At 32.5% G+C, this 19,153-nt stretch overlaps 1 protein-coding gene across 3 annotated transcripts in view; it reads left to right on the plus strand.

The window, feature by feature from the left end:
* Positions 1-18,898, plus strand: part of LOC145673807 (tyrosine-protein phosphatase non-receptor type 2-like) — a 281,317-nt gene extending 262,419 nt beyond the window's left edge. The window contains exons 9-11 of one of the 3 annotated variants that reach the window (XR_014128818.1): positions 1,641-1,745; positions 14,373-14,802; positions 16,125-18,898. Coding sequence is in view for 2 of the 3 variants with exons in the window: in XM_081743573.1 (XP_081599699.1) it covers positions 1,641-1,833 (193 nt within the window). In the remaining variant the exon portion in view is untranslated. Of the gene's footprint in view, positions 1-1,640; positions 14,300-14,372 lie in introns of those variants that run through there. The other 2 variants (XM_081743574.1, XM_081743573.1) reach the window with 2 other exon arrangements.
* Positions 18,899-19,153: the final 255 nt, after the last annotated feature.

Consider the following 19,153-nt stretch of genomic DNA (forward strand, 5'->3'; position numbering starts at 1 on the left):
ATTTGAAAATACGAGAAATCAATTTACTGAAATTATGGAAAATACTTTTTATAAAATATGCTAGGTATAAAGTGAAGAAAAAGAACTTGACACTGCCTATCTCTTAGCAGAAGTGAAGTTGAAGTGCATTATTATTTTTGACTAGCTTCACTATAGAAGTAAAACAAGTTATTAAAATTCTAATGATATTAGAATTATTTGTTTCAAATGCACGACTCTTATTTATTTATTTATTTATTTATTTATTTATTTATTCACTTATTTTTGTAATATTTTGTATTCACAGTGGAAAGAATTGTGAATGAAAGGTGACTTTCTGTACAATTGTGTGTAAACGAAAGCTACTCAGTGTTTTTTCTAGGAGCATTTTTCCAGATATGTAAATAGGATAGATACTGCGTAGCTTTGATAGAAATCCTAAACAACAGAAACATTTCTCTTCCTTTCATTTATTTTTCGTCTAAAGAAAGAAGAAAATATTTTTTTTAAAAGATAGATGTAGGTAGAGTTTTTGAATACACCTATTACTTATTTTTTTTATATATATTGGAAGACACAACAGGTTAAAGAAATCAATTATAGTGTCCGTAACATAGACAGTGCTTAAGTGTTTAAATAATATTGAAGTGCATACGATATACAAAGCATTCTGTCTGTAGTATTACATACATTCGCTCTAAGCTTTCACATGCTGCTACATCGACATTCAGTTCAGTCTTAGCTTTCACTAACCTGTTATAAATTGCATTCAGTCTTCATACTGCTTATTTTCTTACAGCGTTGTTTCTGTGTTTGTCACAATGAAAGAAAGTGCTATTTTCAGGTCGGGTTGTATTTGTTGGAACATGTATTCTAAATTCATTAAGTAAGTCCATGCAATCAAGATGATTATGGAACAGTTTCTACAAACAATAATATTTTGTACACGATTTGCCTCTGCCCTAGACTTTGTGTATTAAAATTCAAGTTTAAATATTATATATAAAGATGTTATTTACTTACATTCATAGTTACTTTCTTAAATTAGTAATTTAATGAAAGAGTAAGAATAATACATCAGGTTAGAAACAATAAAATAATAATAATATACAGTAATAATTTTAAATAAGCAATAATATTAGAACATCACTAATAATAGTAATACTGGGAGACTTCTAAGCCAACTGTTGCTCACAAGGTTTCGTGCACGCAACGCACGTACTTTTAGAAAGGTCCATGCAACATCGTGGGAATAATTAGGGAGCAACTTGAAAGAAAGAAGTAGTTAACTCTTGTCTAGAAAACCAACATTAACGGCGAGGGGGGGGGGGCGATGTGCTGACCACACATCACAGCAAAGATATGAGTAGTATTAGTTGGCTGGTAGGATCTGGCTCCTAAGGGCTGTAGCACCAAAAGATCAGTTTAGTTTATTTGTATTATAATCACTTTCTATTGTTAGTTTTGAACTGTGAGAAAAGGAGGGAATGAACAAGAGAGAGATCTACTGTTAAAGCCGCGAATGTCAAATAAGGAAGCACTGGACGAGTACTCGGTGACCGTATTCCACAAAAGCAGTACGTTACAATAAAGCATAAGAAATATATATTGAAACCATCTTCAACAAATCACTCATGTATTCTCTTTTTTCTTTCTTTCAGCGAAGCAGAACTGCGGCGGCGGAAGAGAATAGAAAACACTAACAAACAAGTGCAAGAAATCAAGAGGAAACAGAAGGATATGGAAGCCTGGCATGAATTCAAGAGGTCTCTGTTAAAGCCAATCGCTGTAGGCGTTGGCGTGTTGTTGTTGGGTGGGGGTTATTTATGCTATAGATATTATTACAGAGCATAATTCAACAGGCGAATATGTGTAACAGATCTGTTGATAGAAAATTAAAAGTGAGGTTTGTGTAAGCTGTAGGGCTGTACAAAATTAACGATAATGATATCCAGGTAAAGTGGCCTACTACGACCAAGTTTAATAATTTCATAAGAATTAAAGCTAATTTTCTGATATACGATAGAAAAGAAGGAAAGAATCGCTCAATTTCAGTATTTGGAAATACAGTACATTCTCAATTATTTTTTTTTGTTATTTCTGAATTAGTTTTGTGTGCAATTCGTGTAACCTACGTTTTTGTTTTTCTATTTCAAGTCAGTACACATTTCAAGGGGCTATGTACCCATCTGTGTCCCCCTCTGTTCGCATAAAAATGTGTGCCAAAGTACACTTATCGTTTGCATAATAGTACTTACGTTTTTCCAGTTTCACGTAAGTTTAATTTAATATATATTAATGAATATTCACTCAAGTGACAACTAAAATATTGTAACGTCAAGATTACTCAGATACTATTGAAACAACTAGGCTGTGGGCGGAAAATATTGAAATGTGATGGAGGTTTGGTTTTGTATTGATGTGGGTGTGTCTACTCCTTTTTGCCTTGGATCAGAAGATTTCGTGTATTTGGTGTAAGATATTTAAAGGCCTCATATTTCGAGCCATAGTTCTATTTTTCAAACAAATTGGTACTTTCGAATGATTATTATTAATTTCGTCGATTTCGGTGAATAAAGTAGCTTTGTACTTTAATAATTTTGTTAGTACTTTCACAAAATTAATAATTTAGAACTGATCGTTTTACACTTTTTAGTATGAAATTCTGTACTTAAACGTGTCTGTCCATGTTAAAGTTACTGGAGGAAGAAACGTTACCAGAATAATAATAAATCGATTGTACATTTGCCAGCAAAAGTACATACCCGCTCCCTAGTACATTGTATCAGTTGCTTTAATCATGAATTTGAATATAGTTCTCGTGACATATGTGGAATGTAATTCTTTGTATGTTAACGGAAAGGAATGTACTTTTCTACACGTTACCGAATACTATGTTTGCATTACTCGAATTCATTTTGAAGTTATTGGAAAAATAAAATCTAAGGAAAGGAAGACACTCATGCTGGCGATTCTACAGTCACGTTTAGATGTGGATTCCTTGATAGCAAAATTTTCTTCGTAACTTTTAAATGGACGATCCGATTTTAGTACAATTTTACCATATTAGAGAAGAGTCAACTTCGATGAATGTAGTTTATTCACAAGCTATTGCCAAATTAAATTTGATATGGAAAAATCCACCGAGAACATCTTTGTTTTAGAAGTTCCGGTGAATTATGAAAGAAAGCAAGTCTCACATAAGTTGCTTAATAAATATATAAAGTTTCCGTAAATTTGTATTACACTTTTCCACATAGTCCCCACCTATATTGAAGTACTGGGAATGAGGCAAGGAATTTTGTATTCCCACCCCAAAGAAAGTTAGTGCCTGTGTCGTAAGAAACTCATTACACTGGTCCTTACTGCTTATTACCTTCGAACAGCTGCTACGCTACTCCAGTTTTATATATGTGCCCGTTGGTGCCGATTCCGGTCTATAGGGTAGGTGTTCTAATAACTTCTATCCAGGATTCTGAAGCGGTATCAGTTTTCATATATTTCCTGTAACCGAAGGACCGGCATTGTAGATTGGATATGTTACTATTTTTACGAGTAAACACTGCTTAAGAATTATGTCACTCTGACAACAGTGTTTATTTCTTATCCACTTGGTACTGATGAACCTCAGGCAGCCAAGCGGAAATTCTGGAACAAATGCTCGGTTATGTCAAATGCTTGAATACGGGTGATGACTACATGGAAGAATTGTCATAAATATATGTGTAAGCATATCCATAGTTATTTCTTAGAAGCACTATCTTCATGATCATAGCAAATGTCAAAATTGTGTATTGAGTTCTCTTATGTGCAAATACTTTTGCGCGTCACTGAATTACTGATATTACTGGCAGAATATTGAATAGTACAATTTGAAATAAAATTGCGATTTGTTTAATTAGGAAGATTTTATTTATTTATTTATTTATTCAAGGAAAGAGTTGATATTTTGTTGCAGTTTGTCAGTAAAAGTTTTTATAACTAATTCCTATGAGAGTTTTTCCTTTGTTATGATTGAGACATTCCCGTCATAAATTCGTAGATAACAGATTGTGAGAGTTGTTGACTAGTGGTAGGGAAGATTGTAGCATAATCAAATATAGTGAGTGATATACAGTGAAATATAGGGACTGATTTTTTGTTTGTTTGTTTGTTTGTTTGTTTTCAAGAGTGGCAAATGTGTCCACAGTGTGTGTCGTTTTTGCGTAAAATTAAGTATAGTACTGGCTGTAAAATCTGTATGTATCATAAGATTTGCGAATTGTTTTATAATTTGGCACAGTTTATTCCTTTCCCTTTCCATGGATTATTAGAAACTTGATTTTCGTGCTTACCTTGTGTTAAATTACTTAACCTTGTGTACATAAGCTGCAGTATGAGTTAATCTCGTCTGTCTGTTCTTTGTAGTCAGATGTTAGTGGTTACTTGTTGTTCTTTACATTTTGATGTTATTTCTTCTTTTTCAAATCAATTACGCTAGAATTTTTAAGCCGGATTTATCACATTGTTCGAAATATTTTGGGACCATACTATGAAATCAACGTGTATAGTCACGGTCAAAAGTAACTACTGATACTGAAAATTACGGCCCACATTTGGCTCATAGTCGGCCAGATAATTTGTTAGGTTGGATGATATGTGATCACCATATCAACACCTGTTACCCTTGTTCTTACTTTTTGCAAACAGATGTTTGGAACACTTTAATATCGAGAAGCTTCAGAATTCTTCCACGATGCTGTCAATACCGGGAACCAAACCCTGGACCAAATAAAAACTTAATAATAATAATAATAATAATAATAATAATAATAATAATAATAATATAAAGAGACGTTCCCCGCTCACCTATGCGGGAGCATCCCAAAGTAAGATAATGTGAACTGAAATAAGTATAGTTGCGTTCAAAATAATTGCAGCTCGTAACTTAAATTTTGCAATCTTTGTAGTTCTATGAAACGGAAGTCATTTTTTAAAATAATACTATTTTCTTGTTTTTAAATATTAAAATGTTGAAGTCGCAATCTTAAGTTTACTTGTAGTTTTTAAAATTATAGTGTCCTTAGGAGGAAATTGTAAGTCGTCAGTAAAAGTGAATTCCCAGCTCGGGTCTATATATAGTCAGTACCATCAAAACTAGAAAACAGTGTTTGAGTAATGTAAGGAGTTCTCTCTAGGGCTAGGAATCTTCTACTCGAACAACTAAATTCGTTTTTAAGTTGATGACAATATGGGCTTCGGCTACGTATTTAGTTCGCTGCTAACTGGAGGAGAGTTAGATAGATACATTTCTAATCGTGTGTCATAATATTAGAAACTATATTTCATAATTAGCAATAATGATTTTGAGCTTAGAGATCCGAAATGTAGACGCAAAGTAAATGAGGACAAAGTTTTCATCGGTTTCAAGTTACAGGCACCAGGGTTCCAATTTAGTGTAATGCCGAATGGTAAAGTTTTTATAATTGTTTACTTGAAGTACATCTGTTAAATCCTTTTAAGTAGACTTTTTAGTTTTTTATCATCGCTTTTTTTTTTCTTCCGAACAGTTTCCACTATTATATCCAGTAACTTATTTTTCTACCAATATCTGACAGTCTGAAGAGATCTAAATTTGCATCTTTCGTGATTATATATAAAGATTGTTGTTAGTATACGCTGTTATCAATCACTGCACACGATCAACAATATAGAAGTAATAATATATAGTTACGTTAACTTTTTTAATTTAATTTTATTTATTTATTTATTTTTTTCGTGCTCAGTAACACAGAGAACTACTGGAGTGCATCGTAAAGTAAGTTTGCAGAAATACGTTTCTTCACGTCAATAAGCTTCTATCGTTGATCTTTTAGATTCTATTGTTAATTCTTTGGTCATCAATCCTTAAAGATAACTGTACTATAAGAAGCTAAGAAGAAAAACTCAAACTAAAGGTGGCCAACAAATTGCAGATTTTATTTTTCGTGCACGAGATTAATGTGAAGCTGAACCGTGTAGTTTTCTCTAATGTTGTTTGATAAATGAGATTAGTTCGGTGATAATGTGATGATTCTAAACCAGTAGTCCAATGTGTCATACTTGCACTCTTCGGGCAGTTTCATTAGTAGCGTAAATTATGCATTAAGTCGTAAGATCACATCATCCTAGTCACACAAAGCATGATCTAACGATCACTTCTGCGTAGGTAGTTACTTTTGACCGTTATTGCACATGGAAGTTGGCGATCCATAATTTGCAATTCCATTATTAAATAAAAAAGAAAATAGTATTAAAATTATCTAGTGTTATTATGTATAGTTGTTAATAAAACCATAACGTTTGTTTTACATTTGAAGGGTCCTCAATTGCTTCTAGTTACGAATAAAGGGACGAACCTTTCGTCGTGCCGCAGGACACTTTGGATAAAATTGCTGGGTATGAGAAGATTGTGTTGATTTGAAAGCTTCAAGCGATAATTTTGGATTAAAAATATATACCAGTTATTTTGTTTCGATCGATCGACAGAATGATTTATTCGAAACCGAAAATAGTAATAAATAAATAAATCCGATCATAGGTCATTAGTTCTTCGGAAATCGCCATTTTGATTCGGTATTGCTGTTTTCAATGCTCTGAGATTAGTTTTCGTGTTATTATGTAGTAATACAACCATTTGTTCTTCGATTGCGATTTTACGGAAGTGAGGAATGTACATTTCACAAACTAGTGGATATTCGAGTTTATTGTCAAGGAATATATTTTCCTTTGCCATACTTCATATACACACTTGTTCCTGTTATGTACTTATGTTTCAATAAGGCTAAGTGAATACGTGAGAATAGCCATTATTAATTTCAAGCTGAGAACACATTTGTGTGCAGGAAATATTATGTTCTATGTATTGTTACGAGCAAAAGTTCTTTTGTTGGTAACGTAAAAGGGAGTAAACCAATTTAAGAGTAGTGCGCTTAGCATGATTTTCAGTAAGTTACCTGAAAACTTCTTAAATTATTCGTTTCGTTTTAAGGAGTTGTCGTTTAGGTATTCCCTTTTGTTCACATGCTTATTTATTTTCCATTGGATCTCTCAAGAGTGCAGAAATTCATTATAAATTAAGAAGTGAGATGAAGTTTTTCACGTTACCAGTTCAGTTATTGGCGGGAACTCGAATTTTATTTATACCGATTTCTCAACTATGTAGTCTAGAGAATGAGAAATTCAACAAAAGCATTTCCTTTTACTTACGATAACTTGAGAGGGTCCATCACTGGCAAAAGTAGTGACAAAGTCATATCAGAAGAAAAATAATGAGAGTCCAGAGTTAATAAATTAGCTCATGATTCACGAATGTTAACTTATACGCTTACAGTTGCGCATGATCAGTAGGTTTTTTTTTTTTTTTTTTTTTTTTTTTTTTTTGGACGAAGTTGAACTTGATTTTCAGTCCTAACGAATTTTCGTTTTGCACACGGAAGCAAGATTAAACATCAGTCATACATTGAAAAATTACATAATTCTACGTTTGTTACCAACAGAATGAAGTTACAATTTAATTCTCCGTTTTTTAGTAGGTGTTAGTTGAGTTCACGAGATGACACTTCCTAACTTTAATGGACATCCTGAGTTTGTAACATTGAAAGAAATACTGAAGCTAGTTAAAGGAAATGATATTGAAGAAAAAAAATGTGACCATAATTCGTCGTGTTTCGAGATCCTTAGAAGAGCAAGATCAGAGTTATGTTTGTAGGCAGTCTGGAAAAGTTCGAGTTTTGGAAATCTGTTAAAATTCAGAAATTGAGTTAATAACCCTTTCCTAAACCTTTACTTTCCCTAGTCTCCTATAGTAGTGTCTGCAAATAGAATTGATTTATATTTTATTGCAAATCAGTCTGCAAATAGTGTGTATTGCAAATCAATCTGCATGTTCAGATTGTCAGGAAGATATCCTCCTTTGCGGAAAAATCGTAATTTGAGGTTATCCGTGAAAGCTATGTTCGTCATGTAACTGCTAGTGCAGAAGCTTGGATGAAGCAAAAGAAAGTCGTATTCGCTCTTAACTGTTTCAGTTACGGAGTGTTACGTGTTACCAATTGTTAATTACTTTGAATGATACTCTTAATCTCAGAATAATTTCAAACCTTATTTTCTATTACGTGAAACTGTTTCAGGCGAGAACTTTCATCCATCTTAAGGGAGAACGTTGTGGCTATACTCAGGTCAATACGTCAATAGTAGAAGTCAAGCATGGAAGTAGTACCTTCTGTAATAATGTCAACTAGTTTGTTGTGTGTATATTGTATGCATGCGTGTGTGTATGTTAGAATATATATATAAAATAACTAACACGTGTTATGTATGTGTGTGTGTGTGTGTGTGTGTGTGCATGTATGTATGTACATAATTTTGTATATAGAAACGTGTGGATGTGTTCGAAAAGAGTAATTATATCTTTATATATTGTTTTTCGTCTTCAGCAGAACGAATTCAGCGTCACAACTCCATGCATAATAAAATTGTAGGTTATCTTTTCTGGAGTTTTGTATGTAAAGTTTGTTTACGCTGTTTCTTCTCGTGTTTGCGTTCTGCAATAAAAACTTAATTTCTTCGTTATCGTTTTTTGTAGACTATAGGGTCATGATTTGGGTTCATGATTTTCGTTAAGTGTTCTTTCTGTATTTGTGGTACCACACATTTTTGTATAGTCCGTTGCATTGTCTGTGTCATGTGTGGTTGTGTAGATGGAATTTGTCATAATGTTTACATATATATTATATATAAAGTTATATCAATGTACTTGAATCATAAGTTCAGGAGAAAAGAGAGAGAGAAGGAAGTTCAAATCGCTGATAAGTAATGAAAGCCACTGTATGGAACTTCTTGACTGTTGCACGTACCTGTTCATAAGTTAAACGTTCCGCAAATGTTTGTATTAGTCCGCTTCAGTTAGTGCAAGTGACTGCTGTTTCGTACCAGTACCTAGCTAGGAAGGCAAAATGTCACATATACTTGGCATGCTTGCCTTGAATGAAGTTCAAACTTTTCCTTGTCAGAATTTATGTACGTCATAACTGGTTTAGAGTGAAATTTGATTCTACCGATTGTATCTCGGATTGTACTAGGTTCTTGAATTAATTTCGTAGGATTGGTTGGATTTCTTTTTGTTAACTTGAAGCGGAACTTGTGTAAGGTGGAAATTTTTATACATCGCATATTTGCTAGAAGTGAGATCTTCCATTACCATTTTTCAGTGTTAGTGTGTATATAAGAGTTCTGGATTAAACTTGAGTCTTTTCCAGTGCTGTTCAAAATTTTGAGCTCATCTCTTTCTCTTACATAATCATTACGTTAGCTGACATTAGTAGTGTTGATATTTTGTTCTGGATACTAGAAATTTTGATAGTTTGTCTTGAAGTTATTGGTATCAAAGAAAAGAATGCCTGTGTGGTGTAAATTTTCACTGCTATTGTCGACAGTTATCTCAAAAGCATTGAATGCTAATTTCACTTTTTAGGAATCAGTGAATATTATTGAAGGTGTAGTCATGAGTTATAGGAAGAATTGTTCTTGGTATTTCAATAGCACAAATTTGGTTCGATTTTCAAATGTGTCTTGAGCTGCTCATCATTGAGCAAAATATGAAAATTTATACGGGGTACAGTGAATACAATAGAAGTATTGTAGGCTCTGGTAAAACGTAACTTCTGGTTAGGATATGTGCACGACCGGAACCCTTCTTACCATATTTTCTAATCTCGATACGAATTTCGAACAGCTAGAGAAAAATCCAGGAACCACCAAATCGTTTCCTACTTTCTTCCACTAATCTATGTACAAAATTCTGAACGTAAGAACTATTCTCTCTCGTTTTGTACCATGTTTTTCTAATATTGACTCAGTTTCGAGTAGATGGTGAAAATTGGGAACTCCATCAAAGCGTTTCACACGATTTTTATAAATAACTTTTTGTAATTTTTTAGATACGTGTTCCGACATTACTAAATTAAAATACAAATTCATTAGGGATCAAATATGCTCTTGTATCTCTTCATAGTGAAGGCAAGCATGCTATTAGTGTTTAAGTGTAAATGCATAATGGTTTTCTAGAATATAGCTGTTAATGTTAGTGCAGTTGAATCATTACGTTAAGAAAAATAAGAAAAACTGCAACGAGACTAATGAGCATGCATCTGTTTTTGATTATATATTTCGCCTGTATTTTTAAGATCAATCGACTTGCGAAGTGCATAACTTCCCCTAAGTGTTTGAGTTCAGAACAAATGAATCAGTTTAAGTAGTTTTCTTGGATGTTCTGAAAACGTGAACTCGCGAGGAATGTATACGAGTAGACGTTTGTAAATAAGGTAAAACTGTAGTTAGAATGGTTCATTTGTTCTGAAGTGATTGATAAAACATAAGGTAGGGGGAATACTCTCCTTCTCCGGTGACAGCGTGTTTCGAAATTAAAAATTGGAATTTAGCTCAGCAAGATTTTATCATTTATAGTGCTTACAGTGTACTTAATGTATAGCTTAAAATGGGGTTATCAGCACTTATAATTAATTAAAAGTAAACGAAAACGTATTCAAATAATGTAAAGTTTCTATCAAAGGATCATCGTGTATACATAAATCCGGAGAAGAAGGTATCTGATCGTACCCTTCGTTATCTTTGACATATAGCTAAAAATGTCCAATGAAATTATTGACGTAGCGTCCACGCATAAAGCTGTCTTGAAACGGTGCATATTCCATTTTCTGTTTACTACCGTTAAACTAGTATGCTCTTCTATGTTGGTTAACTTTTTTTTCTTCTTTTAAACAAGTTAGATTGAAAAGTAGAAAAGAAAGGAAATACGGGATGGAATACTTACAATGTGATCAAAGTGTAATACACAATGTGAATTTTAGATTTAATGTACGAGGTATGTTCAGTAAAAATGTCATCTCTGATCGGACAGTGTTAGGTGTTGGTGGTTCGAGTTCCCAGCAGAAATACATACAGTCCCTACTTTTTAAGTAATTTCGGAATGTAGTGGCCAATTTAAGTATCATTTTTCTTCGACATAATTTTTTGTATGTTACGGAAACCTCACTCAGCTTAGTTCAATCGTCCTATAGCCACTGACAAAATATTTACAGAACGGAAAACATTTCTCCTGCAAATATACAAACCTGAGCCTAGTAATAGCAGAATCTGAGTAAGGTAGGATTCTCATTAGTTGATTGTTATTTCTCCAAACCAACTATCGAAATAAAATATCCGGGCTACCAGTATGTTTTCTGTTTTATACTAGTATACGAGGGAGCGCTGTGCTTTCTTTATTGCTTTTCAGAGATCTGTCTCGACAGACATTTGACCTCATAATTAAAGTTCTGAATTTAAGTTTAAAAACTATTGACGTTACTTGTTAACATGATCAAACTGTAGTTTTGTTTTGACTGAAATTGTTTATTTAGATGCTTCCACCTATTTCATGCTAATTGAGAGTAGAAATCAATATGTTTATTTAAACAAATTATTTCAGCCTTATTTAAAGGAACACTGAATTTTTTTTTTGCAGTTTGTGAATGTTTTTAACTGAAAATGGAACTGCTCATTTGTATGAAACCCTTTTCAGTCAGCGATCGCTTGCTGAAAACATTTTTTTTTCTTTTTTTAATTTCCAGTTCCAGTGTTAACGATTTTTTTGAATGATTGTATAATAATAAGGCTATTTTAAAAAAAAATGTGAATTTAATTTTGTTCCATGAGTTCTCTGTTTCGTTTGTTTTGTGTTTTATTGAACCCAAATTACTCTTCAAGTATTTCTGTTTTAGCCACTTACCATAAAAGTGAATAGGAACCTCCACTTACTAATAAAACATAGTACGACATTTAGAATCAAGCTGAAGGTTAGGTAATCTTTTACTTGAAACTATTAGGATTAGTAATGAATATTGAGAGTGGGTTGTGTTGGATGAATTACGCAGAGATTTCTTACGTTCTATCGTAAAGATTTATTTTGGATTTTTTCGAGAGACTGTTAGTCATGAATCAAGACGTAAAGTATAATGAAAACTATCAGATCACTTTATCTTTCCGTAAGTAAGTGTAAGTTTTGTTCGAAAATAAATCAACTAAAGCAGTATGTTGACAAAATGGAGGAAATCTTTCGGCTCAGTGCGATGTAAAGAGTTAAGGTAAAAAGTTTGTCAATATGAAGCGAGACAAACTGTATGTTTAATGTAATGGGTTTATTTATTTTATTTATTTATTTATTTATTTATTGAATATTCCTCGTACATATCTTCCTAGAACTTTTCACTTTTAATAAGAATAGTAGCCTTGCAATATTATTTTCTTGTTGGTTTCATCAATTGATTCTTACTGGTTAAAAATTTTAAGAAATGAAAGTGGAAAATAATGGTATTTCTACGAATTTTGTCTCAGAAAAATGGAAAAAAAGATATTTTGCACTCAATGTGTAATTAATTGTGTGTAAATCTTGGATGAGCGCAAGAATATGCGAATAGGTGTTTTATATGTAAACATACGTTCATTTTTCAAATTTTTCTGGTCATATTTCTGTTTGTTTTGTTGCATCTCATTAGTGAGGCACAAATTTTTGTTCGTTTCGTTTTCTCAAATTGACAATCATTTCATTAATTAGAATTAATTATTCGGTAGGATCTGGTCTAATTAAAAGGATTGAGTGAAGTGTTGGCCTTTGTAGTTCACAGAAAATAACTACATCTTCACAAAAAGTGCCTCTATATTTGAGTCCCCCCTTTTACGGCGTCATTTCTCACTTAAAATAAACTTGAAAAAGTGCTCAACTTAAAAATTTTCCTATATGACAATACCGCACAACCGTGTTTCTTTTAATATTTTTTTAAAGAAGCATACATTTACTGTGCAGATCTACGAGGAGAGTTCAACAAGTTAAACATCCCAGTGTCAACTGAATAAAAAGGTTTTAGCGGCTGTAACAGCTTTTTTTTTTTTAATTATCTTTTTATATAGTCTAACGGAAAGCTGTGTGTGTGGTTGATTTTAAATTTTTCTTGAATGATTTATTGTGTTCTGTGAAAAATCTTAAGCGTTAATGATGTGCGTTGCATGTAATTTTATCTTCTGTGTGAAGCTTACGGTGGGACGTACTTCCTGTTATTCAAAAATATTTGTAGAACATTTATTTCCTTTATTTAATTTCCTAAAGAAAAGCTATATGAATTATATTCAAATGATCTGAATGGAAAAGCTAATTATTGTTTAAGCTGTTACAAATATAGGTGTAGGCAGTTTTTAGTGAGACAGACATTTGTATGGTTGTTTTTATCGAGCTTTATAAAGAAGTTTTTGTTACATAGAGATAAATAATTACTTCATCGTTATAAAACGTACTGTCCCAGTATTTTTCTTATAACCAAGGCTGGATCCAAATACACATCCTGCACTATTGCGTACACTGTGTAAGACATTAAAACTAACTTGATACATAATTTAATCATATACACCATTATGAAGGGAAAGTAAACTGAATAGCCATTAGAAGATCGTAAACGAGGGTCGTGGGTGAAACTGGGCGCCGCAGGGTTATTCGTAAGTTGCAGTTGACGGAACAGAGCAGGCATGAATTTGGACCCGGCTTAAGTGTACCAGTGATTTTTCTATAGTTACGATCGACACCTAGTGTTGGGTGTAAGTACCAAGTGAGCATGCTTTCTTGAGCCATTACGTTTGGTGTGCATTTTCTTTGTATCGGATCATAGCAATAAATTATCGCTATAATTTTTTTTGGTAAAAATTTAGTTTCGTATATGTAGATAAAAATCCCATGCTTACACATTTCTGAATTCTGAAGCTAGTTTTGGGCATTTGTTTCTGAATATTAGAACCCTCCTCATATTATTAACATTGTTGTTATTTTTAAATATAATCAACATTTGATGGATGGACAAATAGATATTTTTATATATCACTGCCAGTCCACATGAAATCTCTTTTTATCTGCACAGCATTCAACCTATACCATCGTACTAATGCTTTGTATGTAAGCAGATTTTTTTTTTTTAAATACAAAAAAAAAAAAAAAAGAAACTGTATAGGTGTTACAAGAATGGAATTAGAATAGCGATTGTTCACTATCAGTTAGGAATAATTGTACAGAAGTTAGTAGTAGTTTTCATAATAAGAAAAAAAAAAGTACACTCAAAATGTCACATTCATTTTTATTGTTCGAGAAAGAAAAATGTGTACCCAAAACTTAAAAATGAAACAAAAAAAAGAAGTTTCTACTGCTGTAGTAACTTATGTATTGCCTAACTGTAAAATTCAAGTAAAATTTTTAATTACTTAAGCATTTGTAGTTTTATTTCTGTAGATAAATAGTAGTATAACTCTCTCAGTATATCCAGGTCTTTTTCTTTCAGATGCAAGAGAAGCTAGAGGATGCTAAGACATCAGCGATGCGACGTGTTGTTATTAAACTGAATCACAGAAATTGCAGTAACAAGACAGTGTCTGAAAAAAGAAGAAAAATTTTTGAGTGCCTCTATGATGATGATGATTGATGATGATGATGATGAGAATCGTAGAAGTTGAATGTGTAATTGGAAACAGTGTATCTTTGTAGTCATTTATGTTCATTATTGAGTCATTATTTGGGAAGAGAAGTGGTTTTTTCCTATTTGCCTATGGACTGTAAAGTTGCAGTATGAGATGTAGGTTCAGCCTAGTTCAGTATCTTATTTTACAATGTTTGCAGAACATATGGGCTCTTCCAAAAATCTCCGTTCCTAAATATAAAACTGTGTGTGATGAGAGAATGAGAGTAATCTCATGAAAGTTTATTTGTGCAGAGTAGGTACTACATCAGAATTTCGCACTTTCAGTTATATTTTTGTTTATGGTGAACTGAGGAGGAGTGACTTATTTTCAGCTTAATGATTTCTTTTGCATGATTATTTTAATATTCTATTTCGCTGTAACTATATGCATGGTGGATCATTTACCTTGATACGCCCTTGTAACTTTTAAACCAATAGACAAGAAACGTTGCAATTTTGTACCATGCAAATATCGACAAGGGAACATTGTGTGGTATGTCATGTGATACCTCAAGCTTAGCAGTGTTGTCAAGCCAAGTTTTATTTATTTATTTATTTTTTATTTTTTCAAATGGCACTGCATCAGGTTAGTTAACATTTGAAATCGACGTATAAAATGAAAACTTAGAGTATCATGTTTGGTATTCAGTGTTGCAAAGTTACGGACGCTACAGTATCACAAATATCGAAAAATAACCAAATTTGGACGGTTCTACAACAGTTGCTGAACGGACAGGGTAATGCACATTCTAAGTACCTTAATGTGGAATATTACGATCAGTATATGATGTATTTCGAAAAATAAACAGAACTACATGAAATTGAGAATTTTACTTTTTTCAAAGTATTCGAAAAAGTATTTAGGAAAGCATCACGTCCAATTAGCACGATGTTTCCAATAGACATAGATTATGATGCCGTTTACAACAACTAGATATTTGAAACCATTAAGGAGAAGGAAGGGGGGATTGATATACTGCTTGAAATGGCGTATTTCTGAGAACTTCAATTTCCGATTTACTTTTTTTATAACATTACAACAACACTTTCTGGTAGATATAATTACAAGTAGTTCTCCGAATTAGTAAAGCTTTAGCAGTGCTTTGAACTTGAACAGTTCTTACGATATCTTCAAAACGGTTTGAGATGTCAGATTTTTGGAAAACATTGGATGACATTTTGGATTTTCGGATGACATTTTGATCTTCACATTTCTTAAAATCTTCATAAAACTAAATAGGGTACTTATCTTTCAAGTTTTTCGCAAAAAAGTCTTTTTATACGAAGTCAGATATTTAATCCTTGTTAACTTCGTTCGTATTCATTCAATATCCATCATATATCATGATCATGGTATTAGACACTAAAGTACTTTAGATGTGCATTGCCCCGTTTGTCTCACTTATGTTATTATTGCTGTAGAGGCCACCAAAATTTGGATGTTTATAACGCTGTAACATCTTTAGTTTGCAACAGTGAATAATAAATGTAACATTGTTAGTATTCTTTTAACATGCAGATTTGAAATGTGTAATAACTTGGTGTGGACTTTTTTTTTTTTTTCATCTGAAACAGCATTGTGCCGGATCCGACCCAACCATACCATCTATGGCCTCAGAGTGCAGCATACCAAAGGAGGGTTAACATAGAAGCAAAATGGTTCCGATAGAGAACCGAACCGTTTTTTTTAAGTGTTTCTAAAAACACAGTTTGTGGCTCATATAGGAATTTAATACATCATGTTATTGTGATTCGATTTGATTGACACCTAAAATTTGTTGTCAGTGTAGTTTCACTACGCTCCCATGGGGTATTCAAATCGTACTAGGTATGCTTTCCGTAACCACTAGAAGAAGAAAGTGGAACAAAGACTGATATTTAAATCATAAAAAGAGCCTTTAGTTGATAAGATTTTCATTTTTTTTTATATATATATTTTCAAAGTGTGTGTGTAATACCGGTATTTTATGATAGTATTTTTATTTTTATATTAATTCATCTGAAAAACTTGAGGTCGTATTATATTAGAAATTATACCATATACGGTAATTCCTTTTCGATCATAGCTTCGAGATTTTTTTGTTCAAACTATATATGTTTTGTAAAGTTAGTTCTGGATCTCGTATTTCAGAAACTGAGAAAATGCACAAACTCAAAAGTGGAAATTGTGCTACTCTTAGCTCAGATTCGCTCTCATTTGAATTTTGTTGAATTTAAACTCACTTTAAGAAATATAGAAAGCAGCTTAAATAGTCTTATCTGAAAATTTAGTGTTGGTAGGAAAAACATGAAAATTCATAAAGATTTTTTCCAGTAATAGAGAAAGGTACATTTTTATAAATTAGAACTTTTCTTTAGTAGTAGTGCGTTCCAAAATATTGCCAAATAAACCTGTGTGAGATGACGGCTAAACTTAAGTGCAACTGAAATGTTATTCAGTATCAACACTTGGTAAAAAATGTATAGTGTATTAATATAATAAGTGAATGTTTCAAGTTGAGTCAGTGTTTACTAAGCCTATCCCACTTGACGTAGGCTGGAGAATCTTTTCCTCCATTTATTGCCTGCCCACGCATCTCCATTGAAATGGAAACAATTATTAAGTCCACATTATCATCTTGCTTGTCCGCAATGTGAGTTGAATAATTACCTTCCCTTTCTTTGTGATTTATCTTCTACGGTATTTTGGAGCAATTTTATTTTATCATTTTATATACTGAGCTTATTCTAATCAAGATCATGAGTGTTAAAAAAGATTTAGAAGAGCTTTATATAAAATTTAAATATTTAAGTAGAGCATTTTCCACTCAAAATTCAGTGAATCAATTTCGTGACGGGGACAGACATCTTCGCTGTTGATATCCCCATTAAATATCCAGTATTCAATCAACCACTTATTCAAGACTTCTGTGGTTATTCTCTTGTTTTAAGAACTTCGTTAAATACGCTAAATTAATTGTAAATGAGTACTTTCATGCCAATGGTGAATGTTTTAACCCGTAGGTAAACTTCTAATTGTGTTTCTATACAAATTTAAGGGCGCGATATCCAACGGAACTATGGTTAAACGATCCACCCATGAGGTTAGGACAAAAATGGCCTTAAAGTCGGAATATAAATTTGCTTATATCTTACATAATTATTAACAACAGTTTTTCTTAAGTATTGTGTAACAATTAACACAATCCCCGCATAGTTTATTTATTTAATACTGATATGATGAGTAAGAGATAATTAGCAATAGGCAAATAGAAAATCAAGAACATGATGAATTTGACGAGACACTGCAATTATATTTCAGCCAGGGGATTATAAACGTTTGCTCATATGCGTATATTACTTTTCAATCAATTATCTTAGTGATAAAACTGGTAAGCGTACTAAGAAAAATTATGTACACTCATGTCCAAAATGATTGTCTCATATCTATAACTGTATTCTTATAAGAATATAATTTGATAATGATTATGCAGGGTAATTTTAATACTGATACTATGTGTATAATCGGGAAATGTATATTTGCGGTAAATTTCATAGAAAAAGAATTATAAATAAGAAAATTATTATGAGTAAAACAAAATGTTGCTAAATGGACAAGAAAGATTTATTTTTGTTTTATTGTTCTTATTTACTGCTCTTTTGACATGAAATTTGCCACATACATGTCTTTGCCGATTATACACATACTAACATTATAAGAAATACTGGGCGAACTCGTTATCAAATTGTATTCCTGCAACAACATATTTATAGATATGCGACAATAATTTTGGACATGAGTGTACATATAAATAAGCAATATTTGTAATATCATATATTTAAGGAATTTCTTCATGATCAGTTGTATCTGAGATATAACAAAGATCTATATCTCGATATTTATTCCATTTTTCTTGTGCCTCCATAGACGAATTGGTAATACAGTGAAACCTCTGAATAACGGACACCAGTGGGACATGAATTTTTGTCCGTTATTGAGAGGTGTCCGTTACAGAGAGGTTCAGAACTTGAGGTTCAGATTTCTCCCAACGGTAATTGTATGCAGTAATATACAGTAAAAACATTATGTATGAGCGTAAATACGTAAAATTCAATATGAAAATACTGTATTTAGTGCGTACAGTATTTGAATTACGGGGAGGGATGAAGGAGAAATTCAATTGTTAAATAATATTATTGCTGGGGATCTGTTAATATATTTGTATATTGCAAAAGATAATGCGTGTATGGTAATTTTCTTAAGTACATGTCATCAGCCTGTAAAAAATCCATCAGTTCACATACCGCCTATACTAAAAGTAAAAATAACCTAATAAGAGCATACAGTATTATATTTAAATATTGAAAATGTTGAGAACAAACTTACCAATTATGAATTTCTTGGGAAAAAGTCTGCAATAGTTGTCTGCCGTGTACATCCTACGGACACTAGTTTCTGTTCGAAATTTGCTTCTAAGTGTTGGATCAATTGGAGAGCTTCTGTGTCACCGCGATTAATGGCAAATTTCTTTAACTGTTCAACTGTTGGACACGCCAATTTGTAGTTTGGTATCTCGAGTTGATCCAACGGATTTGCTTCTGCTGTTTCCTCTTCACTTTCACTG

Source organism: Thermobia domestica, chromosome 17 (genome assembly GCF_964235325.1).
Source record: "Thermobia domestica chromosome 17, izTheDome1.hap1.1, whole genome shotgun sequence".
In the NCBI taxonomy this organism is placed as follows: domain Eukaryota; kingdom Metazoa; phylum Arthropoda; class Insecta; order Zygentoma; family Lepismatidae; genus Thermobia; species Thermobia domestica.